The sequence below is a fragment of the Chiloscyllium plagiosum genome, chromosome 3 (assembly GCF_004010195.1).
Source record: "Chiloscyllium plagiosum isolate BGI_BamShark_2017 chromosome 3, ASM401019v2, whole genome shotgun sequence".
In the NCBI taxonomy this organism is placed as follows: Eukaryota; Metazoa; Chordata; class Chondrichthyes; order Orectolobiformes; family Hemiscylliidae; genus Chiloscyllium; species Chiloscyllium plagiosum.
Window position 1 is genome coordinate 93,509,823 of NC_057712.1, and position 19,194 is coordinate 93,529,016.

Below are 19,194 nucleotides of genomic sequence, written 5' to 3' on the forward strand. Positions count from 1 at the left end.
CTTGAGGGTTACAAGGTAGCCAGGAAAGACCTAAAGAGAGAGCTCAGAAGAGCCAGGAGGAGACATGAGAAGTTGTTGGCGGATAGGATCAGGGTAAACCCTAAGGCTTTCTATAGGTATTTAAGGAATAAAAGAATGACGACAGTAAGATTAGGGCTAATCAAGGATAGTAGTGGGAAGTTGTGTGTGGAGTCAGAGGAGATAGGGAAAGCACTAAATGAATATTTTTCGATGGTATTCGCTCTAGAAAACGACCATATTGTCGAGGAGAATACTGAGATACAGGCTACTAGACGAGGTGTGATTGAAGTTCACAAGGAAGAGGTATTAGAAATCTTGCAGAGTGTGAAAATAGATAAGTTCCCTTGGGCCGGATGGGATTTATTCTAGGTTCCTCTGGGAAGCCAGGGGGGAGATTGCCGAGCCTTTGGCATTGATCTTGAAATCATCATTGTCTACAGGAATAGTGCCAGTAGACTGGAGGATAGCAAATATGGTTCCCCTGTTCAAAAAGGGGAGTAGAGACAACCTTGGTAATTATAGACGAGTGAGCCTTACTTCAGTTGTTGGTAAAATGTTGGAAAAGGTTATAAGGGATAGGATTTATAATCATCTAGAAAAGAATAATTTGATTAGGGATAGTCAGCACGGTTTTGTGAAGGGTAGGTCGTGCCTCACAAACCTTATAAAGTTCTTTGAGAAAGTGACCAAACAGGTGGATGAGAGTAAACCGGTTGATGTGGTGTATATGGATTTCAGCAAGGTGTTCGATAAGGTTCCCCACAGTAGACTATTGTACAAAATGCGGAGGAATGGGATTGTGGGAGATATAGCAGTTTGGATCAGTAATTGGCTTGCTGAAAGAAGACAGAGGATGGTGGTTGATCCTGGAGTCCAGTTACTAATGGTGTACCGCAAGGGTCAGTGTTGGGTCCATCGCTGTTCGTCATTTTTATAAACAACCTGGATGAGGGCGTAGAAGAGTGGGTTAGTAAATTTGCAGATGACACTAAGGTCGGTGAGTTGTGAATAGTGAGGAAGGATGTTGTAGGTTACAGAGAGATATAGATAAGCTGCATAGCTGGGCTGAGAGGTGGCAAACGGAGTTTAGTGCGGACAAGTGTGAGGTGATTCACTTTGGTCGGAGTAACCGGAATGCAAAGTACTGGGCTAATGGTAAGATTCTTGGTAGTGCAGATGAGCAGAGAGATCCATGTACACAGATCCTTGAAAGTTGCCACCCAGGTTGACAGAGTTGTTAAGAAGGCATACAGTGTTTTAACTTTTATTAATAGAGGGATCGAGTTCTGGAACCATGAGGTTATGCTGCAACTGTACAAAACTCTGGTGCGGCCGCACTTGGAATATTGAGTACAGTTCTGGTCACTGCATTATAAGAAGGATATGGAAGCTTTGGAAAGAGTGCAGAGGAGATTTACTAGGATGTTGCCTGGAATGGAAGGAAGGTCTTACGAGGAAAGGCTGAGGGACTTGAGGCTGTTTTCATTAGAGAGAAGAAGGTTGAGAGGTGATTTAATAGAGACATACAAGATAATCAGAGGGTTAGATAGGGTGGACAGGGAGAGCCTGGTTCCAAGTATGGTGACGGCGAGCATGAGAGGGCATAGCTTTAAATTGAGGGGTGATAGATATAGGACAGATGTCAGAGGTAGTTTCTTTACTCAGAGAGTAGTAAGGCTATGGAATGCTTTGCCTGCAACGGTAGATTTGCCAACTTTAAGTACATTTAAGTCGTCATTGGACAAGCATATTGACGTAAATGGAATAGTGTAGGTTAGATGGGCTTCAGATTGGTGCAACATTGAGGGCTGAAGGGCCTGTACTACGCTGTAATGTTCTATGTTCTAAACTTGGCTGTCAGCCTCTGCTCGTCCACTTTGCGTTGTTGCCTGTCCTGCAACAGCTGTGGCTGAACAGAGGCTGACAGCCAAGTTCGGTACCCATGGGATGGCCTCAATCGGGACCTTGGGTTCATGTTACACTACAGGTGACCCCACTGCACTACACACTCTCTCTCTCTGTCTCTGTCTCTCTCTCTCTCTCACACACACACACTCCTATAGACCCATACACTTATGCAGACCGTCTCTCATACACAAGCTGCCTCTCATATGCTCACACATACACACCCCCCACACCCACACAGGCACCCTCTCATAGACCTATATCCTTTTAAACTTACACACACTCCCACGGACAGACACTCTCCCCACAAGCACATATACACATATAGGTTTGTAGGGTGCACTTGTACTTGCAAAATTACATCTTATTTTGCTCAAAAACTCCATGGACCCATGTAAAGTTAAAAATCGCTCAACACCAGGTTATAGTCCAACAGGTTTAATTGGAAGCACACTAGCTTTCAGAGCGTTGCTCCTTCATTGGGTGATCACTATCACCCAATGAAGGAATGTTGCTCCGAAAGCTAGTGTTCTTCCAATTAAACCTGTTGGACTATAACCTGGTGTTGTGTGATTTTTAACTTTGTATACCCCAGTCCAACACCGGCATCTCCAAATTATGGATCCATGTAAGATTCTGTAAATCCCTTTTTTAGAAATAGAACCAGCCTGAACATTGAGGCACAGACAGACAGACTAATCTCATGCTTCCAATGCATTATCTGAGCTGACATGGCACCCATTATTAAGGTTCACTTGTGAATGTAACTTTAAAACAAGTTCTGGGATTTATATACGAAAGAACAGAAACCAACATTGTCGTTCTAAAAGATGAGAGATTTAACAAATAATCCAGCTGTTTTTCAATATGTAATCTCAGTAGCATCACACTGTAAACATTTGCTGTAAATTCTGTTTCTTACAATCTTAGACTCCCCAACCACCTGATGAAGGACCAGTGCTCCGAAAGCTAGTGCTTCCAAATAAACCTGTTGGACTATAACCTGGTGTCGTGTGATTTTTAACTTTGTACCCCCCAGTCCAACACCGGCACCTCCAAATCAGGGAAGTTAAACTCACCCATGACAACAACCCTGTCACTTCTGCATCTTTCCAAAATCTGCCTCCCAATATGCTCCTCTGTATCCCTGTTGCTACTGGGAGGTCTGTAGAAAACTTCCAATAAAGTCACTGCTTTCCTGTTTCTGACTTCCACCCATACTAACTCTGTAGACAAACCCTCCTCGCCGACCTCCCTTTCTACAGCTGTAATACCATGCCTGATTAGCAATGCCCTCACCTCCCATCCCTTTTGAAACATCTAAACCCTGGAACATCCAACAACCATTCCTGCCCCTGTGATATCCAAGTCACGGTAATGGCCACAACATCATTGTTCCAAGTATTGATCCATGCTCTAAGTTCATCACCCTTATTTCTGATACTTCGTGCGTTTAAATAGACACACTTCAACCCATCACACTGACTGCAACTTTGCCCTATCAACAGTCTATCCCCCCTCACAGACTCTCTGCACGCTGCATCTGGCTGTTCACTAACTATTTCATCCTCAGATCCGTAGCTCCGGTTCCCTGATGTTGAAGATCAAACTCCAGGACATGACTATATGTAATCCTGTGAAAAAATCATTATAGTATTAATTTTTTGTCATTTTTGTTGAAAGTTTGTTTATGAAATGTAAAGATATGGAAAATTTGGGTGGCACAGTGGTTACAACTGCTGCCTCACAGCGCCGGAGACCCGGGTTCAATTCCCGCCTCAGGCGACTGACTGTGTGGAGTTTGCACATTCTCCCTATTAGTGTTAGGTAAAGGGGTAAATGTTGAGGAATGGGTGGGTTGCGCTTCGGCGGGTCAGTGTGGACTTGTTGGGCCGAAGGGCCTGTTTCCACACTGTAATGTAATCTAATCTAATCTAATCTTAGGGAAATAAACAAATCTGCCTGAGCAGTATCTAATTGTGTGAAAAGTGTTTGGATTCTAGTTTCCACAGGATGGAAATGCATCTCAAAGCGGGATAAGTTGCCAACTAATGGCCGCAATGTAGGGACAAGTTATGTGATGAAACCTCCAGGAAAGCATTTAATCACAGCAAATCCACAAAGACAGTGAGGGAGAAACTGTTACTGTTAGTGGAGGGTTTGGACCCAGAAGCCATTGATTTAAGCTGATTAGCAAAGGAAACAACACTAATGTAAGAAAAAATGTTTATAAGTAGAGAGTTTATAAGTAGAGGATTAAGAGAAGAAGAGAAAAGAAATAACAGGGCCACAGGGCAAGGGCAGGAGAGTGGCATAAAGTGAATTGGTTTTGCTAGAAAATTGGCACTGAAATCATGCACTGAATGGGTCCCTCTGGGTCGTAATTAGCCTAACATTCTATCACCTATGTATAATGCAGTATACTGTATATAGCTTTGGATTTGAGGGGGAGGATTTTAGTTTACCATATATTCATGGAAGATTGTGATAAAGTTTAGATTACTTACAGTGTGGAAACAGGCCTTTTGGCCCAACAAGTCTACACCGCAACCCCGAACCCATTCCGCTACAGTACCCCTTCACCTAATACAACGGGCAACTTAACATGGCCAATTCACCTAACCTGCACATTTTTTGGATTGTGGGAGGAAACCCATACAGACACAGGGAGAACGTGCAAACTCCACACAGAGAGTCACCTGAGGCAGGAATTGAACCCTGGTCTCTAGCACTGTGAGGCAGCAGTGCTAACCATTGTACCACCGTGCTGCCCAATCCAGGCTACTAGGAAGGATTCTCCTCATTCAGTGTTTGAACAAAAGAAAACAAAATGCCCTTTAAACGCAAATTTTGATTTTGTACTAATGTACAACATTTGAATAAATTTAAAACTTAAACAGTACACCTAATTACTAAATTCTACAAAACAAAGAAAATCTTCTTTATATGCTATGAGAACATTATATCATGATAGCCTGTTATATGACTCAATGCCTAATAAACATTTTAATGTAGTTGCCCTTTTCTTTAGACTTGTGAAAAACCTACAATATCTTCAATCAAAGTAGAAGCCGAATCTAACGCACCAGTGGAAGAATCTGTAAGTAAACATTTGCATTTGTGAGCAGTTATGTTTATGTATCTTTTCAATCTTAAACCTTTGCCAAAATTAGGTTTCATCATTTTAATTGTGTAAAAATTAACATTTTCACGTACATGACTGATCACCACTCATGTTTTACTAACTCAGGTAGATAAGAAATGTCACACAGATGCTGAAACTTTAAAAACATATTTAATCTTAAATTGGCCCCATAGCGTTATTCTTTACTCATAAGTTCAGCATTCAAACTCAGGAAGTTAGCGGAAAATATCCAGTAGCCTCAAAAAAACAGAGCCACACCAAAATGTTGTCAACTCAAATGGAAATAGACTTGCAGAATGTGAAACAAGTTGGCATGTTAAATAAGTATAGAAACTTCAGGTTGCATTTTAAACTGCAACAATACCAGACATTCTATCATTTTTTTGTAGCTGAAATAACGTTCAAGGCAAAAAATGTGTGGCTTGCAACTTTGCCCAATATAGCAATTACCAAAGGATTCATTTTCTAAATTTAAAGACATTTCTCCCTGGGTGAAACAATGATTTTTAAACTGTTTGATTTATTTTCCAATAATTTCACAGTTATTTTTTAAGTTACTGCAGTAAGAGGTAAAGGCATCATTGCATTGGAACCTTAACCCACAAAACAATGGGACAGGATTCTATTGAAAGGCAGCAACCTGATATTTTTCAGACATTTTGGCAGAATTTTCCAGGTCCCATAGCGGGAGTTTTGGAGATAGGTAAGGATTGATGCTAGGAAAATAGAGAGAAGCCATATAAGGACGATTAAGAAGGCATTTGGTATGCTTGCCTTTATTGGTCAGAGTATTGAGTATAGGAGTTGGGAGGTCATTTTGGAAGGACATTTCTTAGGCCACTTTTGGAATATTGTGTGCAATTCTGGTCTCCTTGCTGTAGGAATGATATTGTGAAACGTGAAAAGGTTCAAAAAAGATTTACAAGGATGTTGCCAGAGTTGGAGGGTTTGAGGTACAGGGAGAGGCTGAATAGGTTGGGGCTGTTTTCTCTGGAGGGCTGAGGGGTGACTTTATAGAAAATCCACGAGGGGCATGGATAGGGTGAATAGCCAAAGACTTTTCTCCCGAGTGGGGGAGTCCAAAACTAGAGGACGTAGATCTAAGCTGAGAGGGGAAAGATTTAAAAGGGACCTTAGGGGCAACTTTTTCTAACAGCGGGTAGTGTGTATATAGAATGAGCTGCCAGAGAAAGAGAAGGAGGCTGCTGCAGTAACAATATTTAAAAGGCACCTGGGTGGGTCCATGAACAGGAAGGGTTTAGAGGCATATGGGCCAAATGCTGGCAAATGAGACAAGATTAATTTCAGATTTCTGGTCGGCATGGACGTGTTGAACGGAAGGGTCTGTTTCCATGCTGCACATTTCTATGACTCATTACCTCCTGACTCATTCACTCTCTGGAATATGTCTCCCAGAGGGTTTCCAGGATATAGATCTTTCTTTAACTCAACTTGTGCCTGTTCAGAGGCACCATGAGAGCCTTCAGGATACGGATCAACTGCCTGCTGAATGGAGTTAGATAGCCAATTTAAATGATTAAGGCACCATGTAGGGGCAGTTTAAAGTTGCCAGTAGCAGAGCTGCCTTGGTGGCTTCTCTGCAAGGCTGGGGGTTGGTTAGAGAGAATCATTGAGGCCAGAGGAAACATCCACCAAAGAAACGGCCACAGATGGAAATATGAACTTGTTGTTTAAACACTGCCGCAACAGGGGTTTCTCCTCTGCTCTGATGGGCCTGCCAGCTTTAGCCCTTTTAAATTTAAAATTAAAATTTTTGCCAAGGGAGCCACTTTCACTTGGAGGTGTCATCCTTGCCTTAGTTTCACCCACTTCTTCTGTTAAGGCACCTGAATCTTTAAGAGCTGCCAGCCCTTTGAGTGGGAAAGGAGCACTGGGAAATCTGTCGTTCTTGAATGGATGACAAACCCACAGTAGGCTCACTAGCTGGCACCAGACGTGCGAACTCAGGACCCCATGTGGCCTTGACATCGGGATCCCAAAGCCCACAGAAACGTTCTACGTATTCTATTAACAAACAACATTTGCTATTAATAATAGAAAAAAATCATACTTGCCAATAAAACTTTCCTTCTTCTGCTATAACCATCAATTCTATATTGCATTTTTCACCCAATCAAAAATATTTCTTGTAACGTAAATTAAAATCATTGCACAATTTTTGTAAAAATTAAAGTAAGTGCTCAAAACTATGGTGCAGTAACAGGACTAGTACATTTTCGGCTACCAATTGGGCCTGACTGGTAATTTCAATCCATTGTATTTCAAGAAAATCACCCCTCATGCTTTCTAAGTCAGTGTTGACCAATAAATGTTCTGCAGTCTGTTTTCCAGTTGCTCCATGCTCACAAAGAAAGTTCCATCATTTATATCCATATTAATTAACAGCTTTCAAAGTAATAAAGCTCACCCATAAATAAGACAATAGCCCATATCACCTACTCAATTCTTTTAAATGTAAAAGTCATCACATAAGATGTCGGTTAATGGATTGATGTCACAAAAGAGATTTTCCTTATCACAGAAAAGCAGATGTAACCAGCCCTAAGAAAGTAATTCTTCAAGTACGACAATTAGATATATTCTAAAAGGTTCCCCTGAGCAAATGGAACATTGTTTAAAAGCCATGTTTTTGCATTTTAATTGATGTGCATAACACTTTTGAAGGCAAACACTAAGTGCATGCACCGAAACTGAGAGTCTTAGAAACAATCACCAAGTTTTAAAACTTTCCTGACTTGATTTTCTAGCTGCTAATAGAAAAATTGACATCTATTTGTTGTAAAGAACTCAGACCTTGCAATTGATCTAACCAATTGCCACTTCCATCCTCAGTTGAAGTAGATCCTTTTCTAGCAGAAAGTGAGTGTGTTAACAAATGGGTTCATACATATTGCTGGCATGTATGGTAAAAATTACACATAATTGTTGCATTATAATGCTTCAATAGGAACACTAAATCATGTTGAGTAAGTTGACAGTGACAGTTGTTCCCTCTGAGATAAGACACCTTCCTATCGCATAATGTTACATTCTTGAACTAACATATATTCTCCTGAATTTTTGGGGAATCTCACAGCGGAGCTGTAGTCACCTGCTTTCTTACTAGGGCATCTCCTTACTTTTGTGTTTGAACTAGTCAGCTAATTCTGCTGCTGTAGAATGGAATTAGTAAAGGACTTTCACATCTGCTATGAATTCTAGGCTAATTTTCATTCACTATGTGGTCAGTACTCCAGTGAAATGGCTTTAAAGGGAACAAAAAACAGAAAGGTGGAAACAATGGATAGTAATGTGGAAGATATGTTTTACTACTTAACTGGCCTCTGCAGGTTATATCAGGGATACCTTTTGTGAGCTATGATCATATTTCTTTAAGTATGCAACTCATGACTGAAGATATCCTCAGTCTACATATTTCAGAAACTAGACTGACGATTGCTGAAATTCACCTAATTAAGCCAAGTGATCTTGTGAACAGACTGTAAACAGATAACAGTCAAGAGTGTGGTGCTGGAAAAGCACAGTAAGTCAGGCAGCATCCGAGGAGCAGGATACCTGAATGTTAGCCCATTATTTTTTCCACAGATGTTAATGTGTATTTCTACTGTTTTATTTTATGCTCAGAGATTTATTAGTTAATTGGGAAGTATGCATTGTATTTTTTTTATTTTGTGGCTTTTGATTACAATATGTGACAATTATTTCCTCTCAAAATAGTATTTCAGACATTATATGATTTCACGATTTGCAAAAATATGTTAATTGATCTGATATGTTTTGCCTGTCAGCCCCAAAATACCAGAAATCTGAAATTGCTTTATTCCATTTTTTAAATTATTTCATTTTACTGCACAGTAGTAAATGATCACTGCTATAGCATTGTGCTCCTTGTTTCCATCATCATACCTTTGGCTTGCTATTTTTCTTGTTCTGTTTTCTCATCTGCCCTTTATATTTCTCTTAGGTTATTTCAGCCAATGCACTGATTCTAGCAGGAATTCTCTTCTACCCCTTCCGTTAGCAGAAGGACCACCACTGAAGGGAGAGAAGTTGCATTTTAGCAAACTTTGTCATAAAGTCAGGGGTTCCTAAATGCTATCATCTTGAAACAATGACTTAAGACACTTGTATTATTGTAATTCACACATTAATGAACCAAAACAAGAAACAAAAGTTACTTCCATAGGCTAGATATTTGTAACGCTTGTAAGCAAATTACCGAAATAAACCTCCCCATTGAACTCCTGTTTAGTTACGAGTAGTATTATCTGTGGTTAACGTAGCTTGTATTGGAAGGAGGGGAATTCCAATCAACCCCCCATTGTTATTTACATTCTGTATACTTTGAAAGTTAAAAAAACAATGACAGTGCATTATTTATCTTCAAATCTCATATGCCTCTGGGTAATAGTACTGATCTACACATTTCTCATGTGGTAAATTCACAATTTCAGCATGAACTGTTGAAAGAGGCATAGGGTGGAAATTAGAGCCCCTCCCACAAAGATAGACCTCTTGCCTGTACATTTCAAAGCTGCCAGTTTGAGAACAGCATTGGCACAGACGTGAGAGATATTGATTAGCAGACTGCCCTTTCAACGTTGTCTGGATAGAACCTAATAAAACTTTGTGGGTGGGGCAGGGGAGCTGAGTTGGGAGGTGGGAGAATAACTGTCTTTAAGAAAATGATGATATTTAAAGAGAATTGTTCTAAAATATTGTAGATGAAATTCAGAAGTGCCTCCTATTTCCAAATTATTGTGCTGATTTTTATATTACAGATACTTTCAATATGACAGTATTTCCTCACATCGATAATTTAATGTACAGCTGCCACATCACTCATCTTTGCAAGATATTAATAGCAGTTTAAAAAAAAACTCCCACTCAAACTTTCCAAAATGTATCAGTTTATGATTGGAAATTAACCTTTTGAGTACTGAATGCATTAATAGTTTTCAGTGTACACTCGTTTTTTTAGCCTTATCACAGCTGCAATAAAATCACACTTATAAACAGCAAAGTTGGATAAATCTATAAAGTGACAAAAGTTTATATTGTTTTCTGAAAAAGCTAAACAAAGTTGCTTTTAAATTTTGTAAGACTAATCTTCAAAGGGTTAACTTGTTATATTTTGATCAAAGCTGTTTGATTAGCAACAATGGAAAATGACGACATCTGTTCCAAGATATTACAAGCTTTTTCTCTACAGTGTCTTTAAATTTGAAAATATGGTTTCTCATTTAAAATGTCTGCGGCATTATGTAAAAATACTCAGCAGTAAAATTGCAAGTTGGTTTCAGGTTTAAGAGTTCTGGTGTTAAGGTTCTCAACATGTGCAGGTGAAGTTACAATCATTGTTTAATAAGATCATTAATACAATAGCAGCTGTTGTAAACTAACCTTAGCAGTGTGAAATGGTTTAACTATGTCTTGAATCCCGCAGTCCTTTATCTCTAACTCCTGCTACGTTCCCACCACTTCTGATCCCATCATCAAAACCCTTAGACAGCCTCAAGTCTTACCATACTACAGCTTTGGTTTCAGCTGCCCTGCTGCAGGAGGAAGTTAGTCTTAGGGGTTTCTCTCTGTGGCATAGTTGTGATAAAACTGTGGCGGCCTTATCTCTCCTGTAGGTCGTAGCTCTTTATGACTACACAGCAAATCGATCAGATGAGCTAACCATCCAGCGTTTTGACATTATCCAAGTGCTGTACAAAGATAATGCGAGCTGGTGGTTTGGTCGCCTGGCCAATGGAAAACAGGGCTACTTTCCTGCAAATTATGTGGCTAATGAAAGTAAGTTGGCTTTTACCCTTCCTCCTTTACTCATATGTCTGTAACAGATAACAGAAGGTTTTTTTTACTATTCACTTTTTAAAAAGAGGAACTTAATTATCATGTAAATATGTGCCATTTTAACAGGAATACCTGATGAAACAGAGCAGAATCAACAAAGCACCAGTCCTATGGCCGCATATAAAGGTGGAGAGACAGAAGAAAAATCCCCAACCCCTACCCAGGTAATAACACCCTGGCAGAGCCAGGGGTGGCAATTTTATCATCGAAAATGTTGCAGATGTAAGAGTTTCAAATCAGGTAAGGGGTGGAGGGGAGAGAGAAGCAGGAGGGTTAATCTGTGATCAGGTGAAAATGCAAGAGGTTAAATGGCAAAAGAGATGGCATACAGGCTAAAGGTGGTGAAATATAGTAAGAATCAAAAAATGGGTGGAGGAGATGCTAATGGAAACAGCAGACTCATTACCTGTACCAACTGTTTGAAACTAAGGGGGTCAAGAGTTGCAATCTCAGAATTAATTCCCTCCCAGTCAAACTTTGAGTGGCATTTCATTTTTCGATCAGACATTTGATTTCATTTAGCCTCATTATTAAGTTGAACAGTTTTACATCATGACCAAAGGGCTGTTGCAGTGCAGTGGTAGTGTCCCTATTTCAAAGTCAGGGTTCAAGTCCCACCTGCCCCAGAAGTGTGCATTGAATGTCAAGGGATAGTACTTAGATTTTTTCTATTTGGAGATGGTCATTGTATAACACTTACCTGGTACAAATTTTAGTTACAACTTGTCACCCAAATCTGGATATTGTCCAGGTCTTGCTGTACTTGATTGTGGACTGTTTCGGTGTCTGAGGAGGTGCTGAACGTTATGCAATCACCTGTGAACTTGCTCATTTCTGACCTTATGATGGAGGGAAGGTCACTGATAAAGCAGCTAAAGATAGTTGGATCTAAGCCACAACCCTGAGGATCTCTGGCAAAGATGTCCTGGAGCTGAGGTGACTGACCTCCCCTAATTACAACCATTTCCCTTATGCCAGGTATGACTTCAACAGGTGGTGATTTTGCCCTGATTCCCACTGATTTTAGTGTTGCTAGAGCTCCTTGATGCCACAAGCAGTCAAATGCAGCCTTAATGTCAAGGACTCTCATTTCACCTCTGCAACTCAGCTCTTTTGTTGATGTTTGACCTAAAGCTGGAATGAGGTCTGGATCTGAATGACCCAATGGAGGCCTGACTGAGTTTCAGTGAGTAGCTTATTGCCAAGCATGTGCGTCTTTATATCACTATTGTTAACACCTTCCATCACTTTACTGATGATTGCGAGTAGACTGAGGGGCCAGTTGGTTGGTTAGATTCGTCCTGTTTCTTACTATAGCTATTATCTGGGTATTTTTCCACATTGTTGCATAGATACCAATGTTGTAACTGTTCTGGGAAAACCTAACCGGGGACATGCACATTCAGGACTATAGCCAGGATTCTGTCAGAACCTAAAGCTTTTGTAATATCCAGTATCTTAATCATTTCTTGATATTACAAATTGAGTACTGTCATCAGTGATGTAGCAGACAGCTGGAGGAGACCAAAATAGTCATCCACCTGGCAGTTCTGTCTGTGAATTGTTGAAAATGCCTTATTTTTTTGCATCAAAGTGCTATGTTCTTCCATTATTTAGGATGGGGATGTTTGTGGAACCTCAATCCACAACAAGATGTGGTAGGACTACAGAACTTAGATCTGATCCATTGGTTGAAGAATCACTTAGTTCTGTCTGTCACTTGTAGTTTATGCTTTCGGCATGCAAGTTGTCCAGGTTGAAACCTCACTTTAAATCTGCCTGCTGTTTCCCATGATAAGCTCTCATGCAGTCCTCATTAAACAGGATTGATCCCTAGCTTGATGGTGATAAAATTATAGAATCTTAGAATCCCTACAGTGCAGAATGAGGCCATTCAATCCATCAAGTCTGCACCAAACCTCCGAAAAGCATCCCACACAGACCCACACCCCCATCCCGCCCCTGTAACCCTGCATTTACTGTGGCTAACACACCTAGTTTGAACATAGCTGAACACTACAGACACTTTCAGTAATAGGAGAGTGGGCAATACACTGAGCTATTAGTTTGCACATTGTGTTGGCAATATGATTCTGTTGCAGCTGATTGCTCTCAATATTTCATGGATGCCAGTGTTGATTTGCTAGATCTGTTCAAAATCCAACCCATTTAGCACAGTGACAATGCTACACAACACAATGAAACATATTCTCAATGTGAAGCGCACCTATGACTTCATTAGAGCTGTCCGGTATTCATTGTTAATGATGTGGTCATGGACAGATGCATCTGTGACAGGCAGATTGGCAGGCCAAGTTCAACTATGTTTTTCCCTTTTGTTAGTTCCCTCATCACCTGCCGCAATCCTAGTCTAGCAACCGGGTCCTTTAGGACCTGACAAGCACGTTCAGTAATGGTGCTGCTAAGACATTCAGGTCTCCCTCCCAGAGTATATTCTACACACTTGCCAACATCAGTGTTTCTTCTAAATGCTGTTCCACATGCAAAAGGACTGAGTTATAAGCCAAAAGAAGTTACGTGATAAGAATCAGAAGGTTTCCTTGCCCATGTTTGACCTGATGCCATGAAACATAGTGTCCGGAGTCAATGATAGAGACTCGTAGGGCAACTCCCTCTTGACTGTATGCCAGTATACCACCACTTCTGCTTGGTCTACCCCTCCAGTGGAGCATAACAAACCAAGGGATGGTGATGGTATTGTCTGGGACATTGTGTGTTGATTCAGTGACTATAACAATGTTAGACTGTTGCTTGACAAGTCTATGAGACAATTTGGTACTAGTCCCCAGATCTTAGTAAGCAGGATCCTGCATGCCTCACAGGGCTGTTTGCCATTGTCATTTTCAGTGCCATTTTCGGTGCCTTAGTAAATTCTAGCTAGTTCACCTGGTTTCATTTATTTTAGTTGTTGGTACAACTGAGTGGCTTACTGGCCATTTCAGAGAGCAGTTAACAGTCAATCACATTTCTGTAAGTCTGGAATCGTATATAGGCCAGACCAGGCTGTTTCCTTCCCTAAAAGATATTACTGAACCCAAGTAGGTTTTTACTACAATTATTTCAGTGTGTGTTGACACCATACCTACATATTGTTTACCACGTAAACTGCTGGCACTTGCTGCAGGTATGACATTAACATAGCATAGTGCTAGCTAATGATATGTCAACTCCATTAACTATTCAGTGCTTCCCTACATTGAAAAACACCTCTCCCTCTGAGCTAAAAGCAATGAAAGTCACAAAGGTTAGCAGCTTGCAACTGAACATTGAAGGCCCTGTACACAAAGGAAACACTAAGTTAGGCAGCCTCCAAATAAGCACAAAGTGAATGAACACAAGAAAGCAAGCTAAGAGCATAAGAAGAATCCTGCGTAGACTCAAGAGGTATGCATCCCAGTGTGTAAAGTGATTTGGTTTGCACTTAATAGGTATTCCTGAGCTCCAGAGTAAAGTATTGCAAGTCTAAAATAGCACCTGAATTGGTTTGAGAATAGGCATGATGATGGGGTGAGGCTGATGGTTTGTCAATACCACCTTGTACAGATTAAGAGTAGAATGTGGTGGTAATTTAGCATGCACAGACATATAATGAAGTATTTGCATGATGTCAAGTGCACAGCAAGTTGCTGCTTCCTGGTACCCATTCTGATATGCTTGGTCTGGAATTTGTGCTGTCTCATTTCTCAGGGAACGAGCAAAAATGATCATTGGCATGTAAATATGGCAGTTTAGAGCTTTAATAAGATGCATATTCATAGGAATATGGTTATTGCTGCTCAAGGTGAAATTCTGAAGTAACCAATTAATGTTTGAGGGGAAAGTAACAAAAATCTTTTTTGATGTCAAGATTCTGATTTCCTTTATTCTCACTGTATTTTCCTGCCTTTCTTGCCATCACTCTTGCCACAGCAGTGAAAATTCCACCCCAATTTGGTTTTGTGTTTTATAGACTTTATAGCACAGACGTAGTTAGGTAAGCAAGATTAAGGATATTGAGTCTGAGTAAGTTGGCTTGATCCAACATTAGCTTCACTTCAAACTGATGGCATTTCAAACTGATGGGGTCTCCTGTTTTTCTACATGTTAGTGATGATCTACCACGTATCTGTGGTGTGAGATCTATGATTTTGATATATATTTTAATATTTGATTTTAGAGTCGAGATTTTGAATGAGTTTCATTGAGTTTTGGTCTGAGAGAATGACACGCTTAATGGTTATCTTGTCAGTATTTCTGGAACTTTTAGGTTTAAACAGTATGAGACAGAGTTGCTGGAGTGCTAATGGGAATCTGTTAGCATTGGAAGAGTTTTTCATGTATCAAAGAGAATTAGTCTAATTTTTGTTAGAAGATTCAGGGATTGATTTTTTTTGTTTATTTAGGGGAAACATCCATAGCTTAAAAAACTTTTAGTTTCAGTTTGTAGTTTGATGTTAGAAGTTCTCTTGAAGCAAGAATTTAGTTCAGAAAAGTTAGAAATTGATTACCTCAGTGTAAATGTTTTTTTAGTCTGCAAGTTCCAAATCCCGACATGTACAGTTAGAATCCTGAAGGAATTACTCGAAACTAAGAGCATCTAAGCTCAGTGTGTGAATATTCAAAGAAGAGACTATCAGACTCCAATGGCTGGTATTAAAACAAAGCGACAGATGTGATAGAGGAGGGAATTCTCACAGCATTTGAATATAGTAAAGGGATGCTGTTGAATTAGATGGAATATTGTATTCTTACTGTGTGTTTTAAGCTCTTTCAGTTGCATCGTATGTAAATAGTTTGGTTTATTAGACTTTATATTCTTTACTTTTATTGTTAGCACTAAATGTACAGCATTGCATGCTTGTGTTTCAGTGAAAAATTATCCCGTTAAATAAGAACAAAATATGATCTATAAAGGGAGATTTTATGTTTGACATAAAATAATCAATTATTAGTTTGGACAATGCTAATCATTTCTGAAGCTGAATACAGTTGCACTGATTACTGTTTTAACAATTGGAATTGTATCATTAGGTTCCTATCCTAAAGCCGATCAAGTAGCATCTTTGATGTTCTGACCTTTCAGTGGAGATAGATTTTTGTTTAATTGATTCCCCATTGCTAAAACTTGACCATATGATTCCTCAATCAAGAAGACAATGGACAACTAAAATTATGCTTGTATCAGAGTCATTCCTAAAGTAGCCAATGGAAAATATACTGGATAACGTGCTTTGAGATTGCTATCTCTCTCCTGTGACATCACACCTGGGGCTGAATTTAATGACAGCAGCAATGTCCAATCACTGGCTAGAGGGCTCGTGGCAACCTTGCCATAACTATTTAGTGTCAAAATATGTGGCACTGGAAAAGACAGCAGATCAGACAGCATCCAAGGAGCAGGAGAGTTGACGTTTTGGGAATAAGCCCTTCATCAGGATGATGCCTGACCTGCTGTGTTTTTCCAGCGCCATTCTTTTTGACTCTGATCTTCAGCATCTGCAGTCCTTATTTTCTCCATAACTATTTAGTGGGCCCCAAAAAGATTAAATCCCAACTTATCTAAGACATTGGAGTTTCCAGGCTTTTGAAGATGAACACTCTGTCTCCAAGAGTTATTTGCTAATCAGGTGGCCAGCAGCTCTTCAAGCCCAGCAACTTCATTAGGAATGATCCATTGGTAACAGATCAATGATGCTGAGTAGGGATGAGATTCATATGGTCACTTAAGTGCCTCAATCAGCCTATGGGTACAAAGATAATGATAGGAGCAGACATAGATGTTATTGTTTATCATGCCTGCTCTACCCCACTCAACATAATCAAGACTGACCTAAGCCTTCCCCATCCCTGACATCCCTCCCAGGGGAGTCGGGCAGGTATCAGGCTATCCAGTCCATGCCTTTCTGCCACTAAACTTGCAGTATGGTGTCAAGACTATAGGTAGAGAGCATACAGAAAAAATGCTGGAATGAGACCAAGGTTGTGGGGCTTAGTTAGAACAACACACTAGAGGGGTTGGGCTGGTTCTCCTTGGAACAAAAAAGTGAAGGGTTTAGTAGAGGTGTTCAAAATAATGAGGGTTTTTCATGGAATAACGAGAAGCTACATCTAATGGCAGAAGACTTAGATTTAAGGCGATTGGAAAAAGGGCCAAAGGCAAAAGAAGGAGAAATGTTTGTAGACAGCATATTGGCAGGTACTGGCTGCAAAGATGATTGAAGCAAAATAATTGGTAAATGTAAAACAAAATTAGCTGAGTTAGGTAGAAGCTGAAAAATTTACTGGGCTCTCAGAAGAAGGCAGGAGTGGGATAAATTGGTTGAAAGAACAGGCATGATGGACTAAATAACCCCTTCCTGTGCTGTGCCATTGTGTGAAGCTGCACTGTCATCTTTTCAGATTTTAATGTATTCTGTAACTCATTCTGTAATTTACTTCCTTTCCTATATGAGGCCCTTCTTTATATTTGATGTCAGTTCCAACTGAGCTGTCAGACTGATACTTGTTCTTATGCAATATCTTTCTTTACCAGGTGTATGCCTTGAGTGCATAGTATATGCCTTGACTTTTCATTCTGTTCTTCTCGTTTGGAAGTACTGTCTTGCCACATTTTCATACTTTCCTTAATTGCTCATTGATACTGTAATAGCCTGTACAATTAATAGGCATTGTTCGGTTTTCTATGCAACAAATTCACTTTTTTTTAGAAATGAGTTGTGCTGGTAAGTATCATTTGTGTACTTTTTCCTTGTAATGGGAAGTGAGCCATAATTGGTAACGTGAACACTTATTGCTGCTCCTAATTGCTCCTGGGACGGTAGTGGCTTGGAGAAAACGTTTTCAAGTAGTATTCCATTCACCTGCTGCCAGTATGTGTTATTTTTAATGGTAGATGCTACTGGTTTGGAAACTGCTGCCAAAGGATCCAAATACTTTTCCAATTCGTTTTTTGACAACACAGGTTCAATTTACTTGTTATAGTATGGCAAATCAAAAATTCTAAACTATGTACAACAACAAGATGTACTAGATATAATGACCAATTCTTTATATCAGTGCTAGAGGAAGATCTGTTCATCATTACTTCCTGATTAAAGTAAGTTTATTCAGGCCACGGCTGTTTACTCCTCAGGCCAGAGGAAATAGTTTTCTCTCTGTTTTCTCAATCAAAGCACACTCATAACTTTAGTACCTCTTTGGTCTACTCTTGATCTTTTCTACTTTAAGAACTATCTTTTCTTCTTCAATCACTTCATAAAATTGAACATGCTCATTCTTGATAGCTTCATGATAAACCTCAGAGCTTTGTTATGTGTGATGTCCAGAATTCTACACAGCACTCCAGCCATTGTCGAAACTCGAGCTTAGAGAGGGAGAGGGTACAATCGGAAGTGACAATATTTCTGTTGAATAAAGGGAACTATGGAGCTATGAGGGAGGAGCTGGCCAAAGTTCAATGGTGCAATACCTTAGCAGGAATGACAGTGGAGGAACAATGGCGGATATTTCTGTGTATAATGCAGAAGTTGCAGGATCAGTTCATTCCAAAAAGGAAGAAAGATCCTAGGAGGAGGCATGGGTGGCCGTGACTGACGAGGGAAGTTAAGAAACATATAAAGTTAAAAGAGAAAAAGTATAACATAGCAAAGATAAGTGGGAAAACGGAAAACTGGGAAGCTTTTAAAGAACAACAGAGGATTACTAAGACGGAAATAGGCAGAGAAAAAATGAGGTACGAAGGTAAACTGGCCAATAATATAAAGGAGGATAGTAAAAGTTTTTTTAGGTATGTGAAAGGCAAAAAAATGGTTAAGACTAAAATTGGGCCCTTGAAGACAGAAACAGGGGAATATATTACGGGGAACAAAGAAATGGCAGGAGAATTGAATTAGTACTTCAAATCTGTGTTCACTGGGGAAGACACAAGCAATCTCCCTGAGGTAACAGTGGCTGAAGGACCTGAACTGAAGGGAATTTATATTTGCCAGGAATTGGTGTTGGAGAGACTGTTAGGTCTGAAGGTTGATAAGTCCCTGGGGCTTGATGGTCTACATCCCAGGGTACTGAAGGAGGTGGCTCGAGAAATCGTGGATGCGTTGGTGATTATTTTCCAGAGTTCGAGAGATTCGGGATCAGTTCCTGCGGATTGGAGGGTGGCTAATGTTATACCACTTCTTAAGAAAGGAGGGAGAGAGAAATCCGGGAATTATAGACCAGTTAGTCTGACCTCAATGGTGGGAAAG

The 19,194-nt window shown here is 40.0% G+C and overlaps 1 protein-coding gene across 5 annotated transcripts in view; it reads left to right on the forward strand.

Moving 5' to 3' along the window:
* Nucleotides 1–19,194, forward strand: part of ahi1 (Abelson helper integration site 1) — a 279,823-nt gene that overhangs the window by 250,547 nt on the left and 10,082 nt on the right. For 4 of the 5 annotated variants that reach the window (XM_043686158.1, XM_043686143.1, XM_043686150.1 and 1 more), the window contains 3 exons: nt 4,958–5,026; nt 10,729–10,891; nt 11,018–11,115. In XM_043686158.1, coding sequence (XP_043542093.1) covers nt 4,958–5,026; nt 10,729–10,891; nt 11,018–11,115 — 330 coding nt within the window. Of the gene's footprint in view, nt 1–4,957; nt 5,027–10,728; nt 10,892–11,017; nt 11,116–19,194 lie in introns of those variants that run through there. The other variant, XR_006311028.1, reaches the window with a different exon arrangement.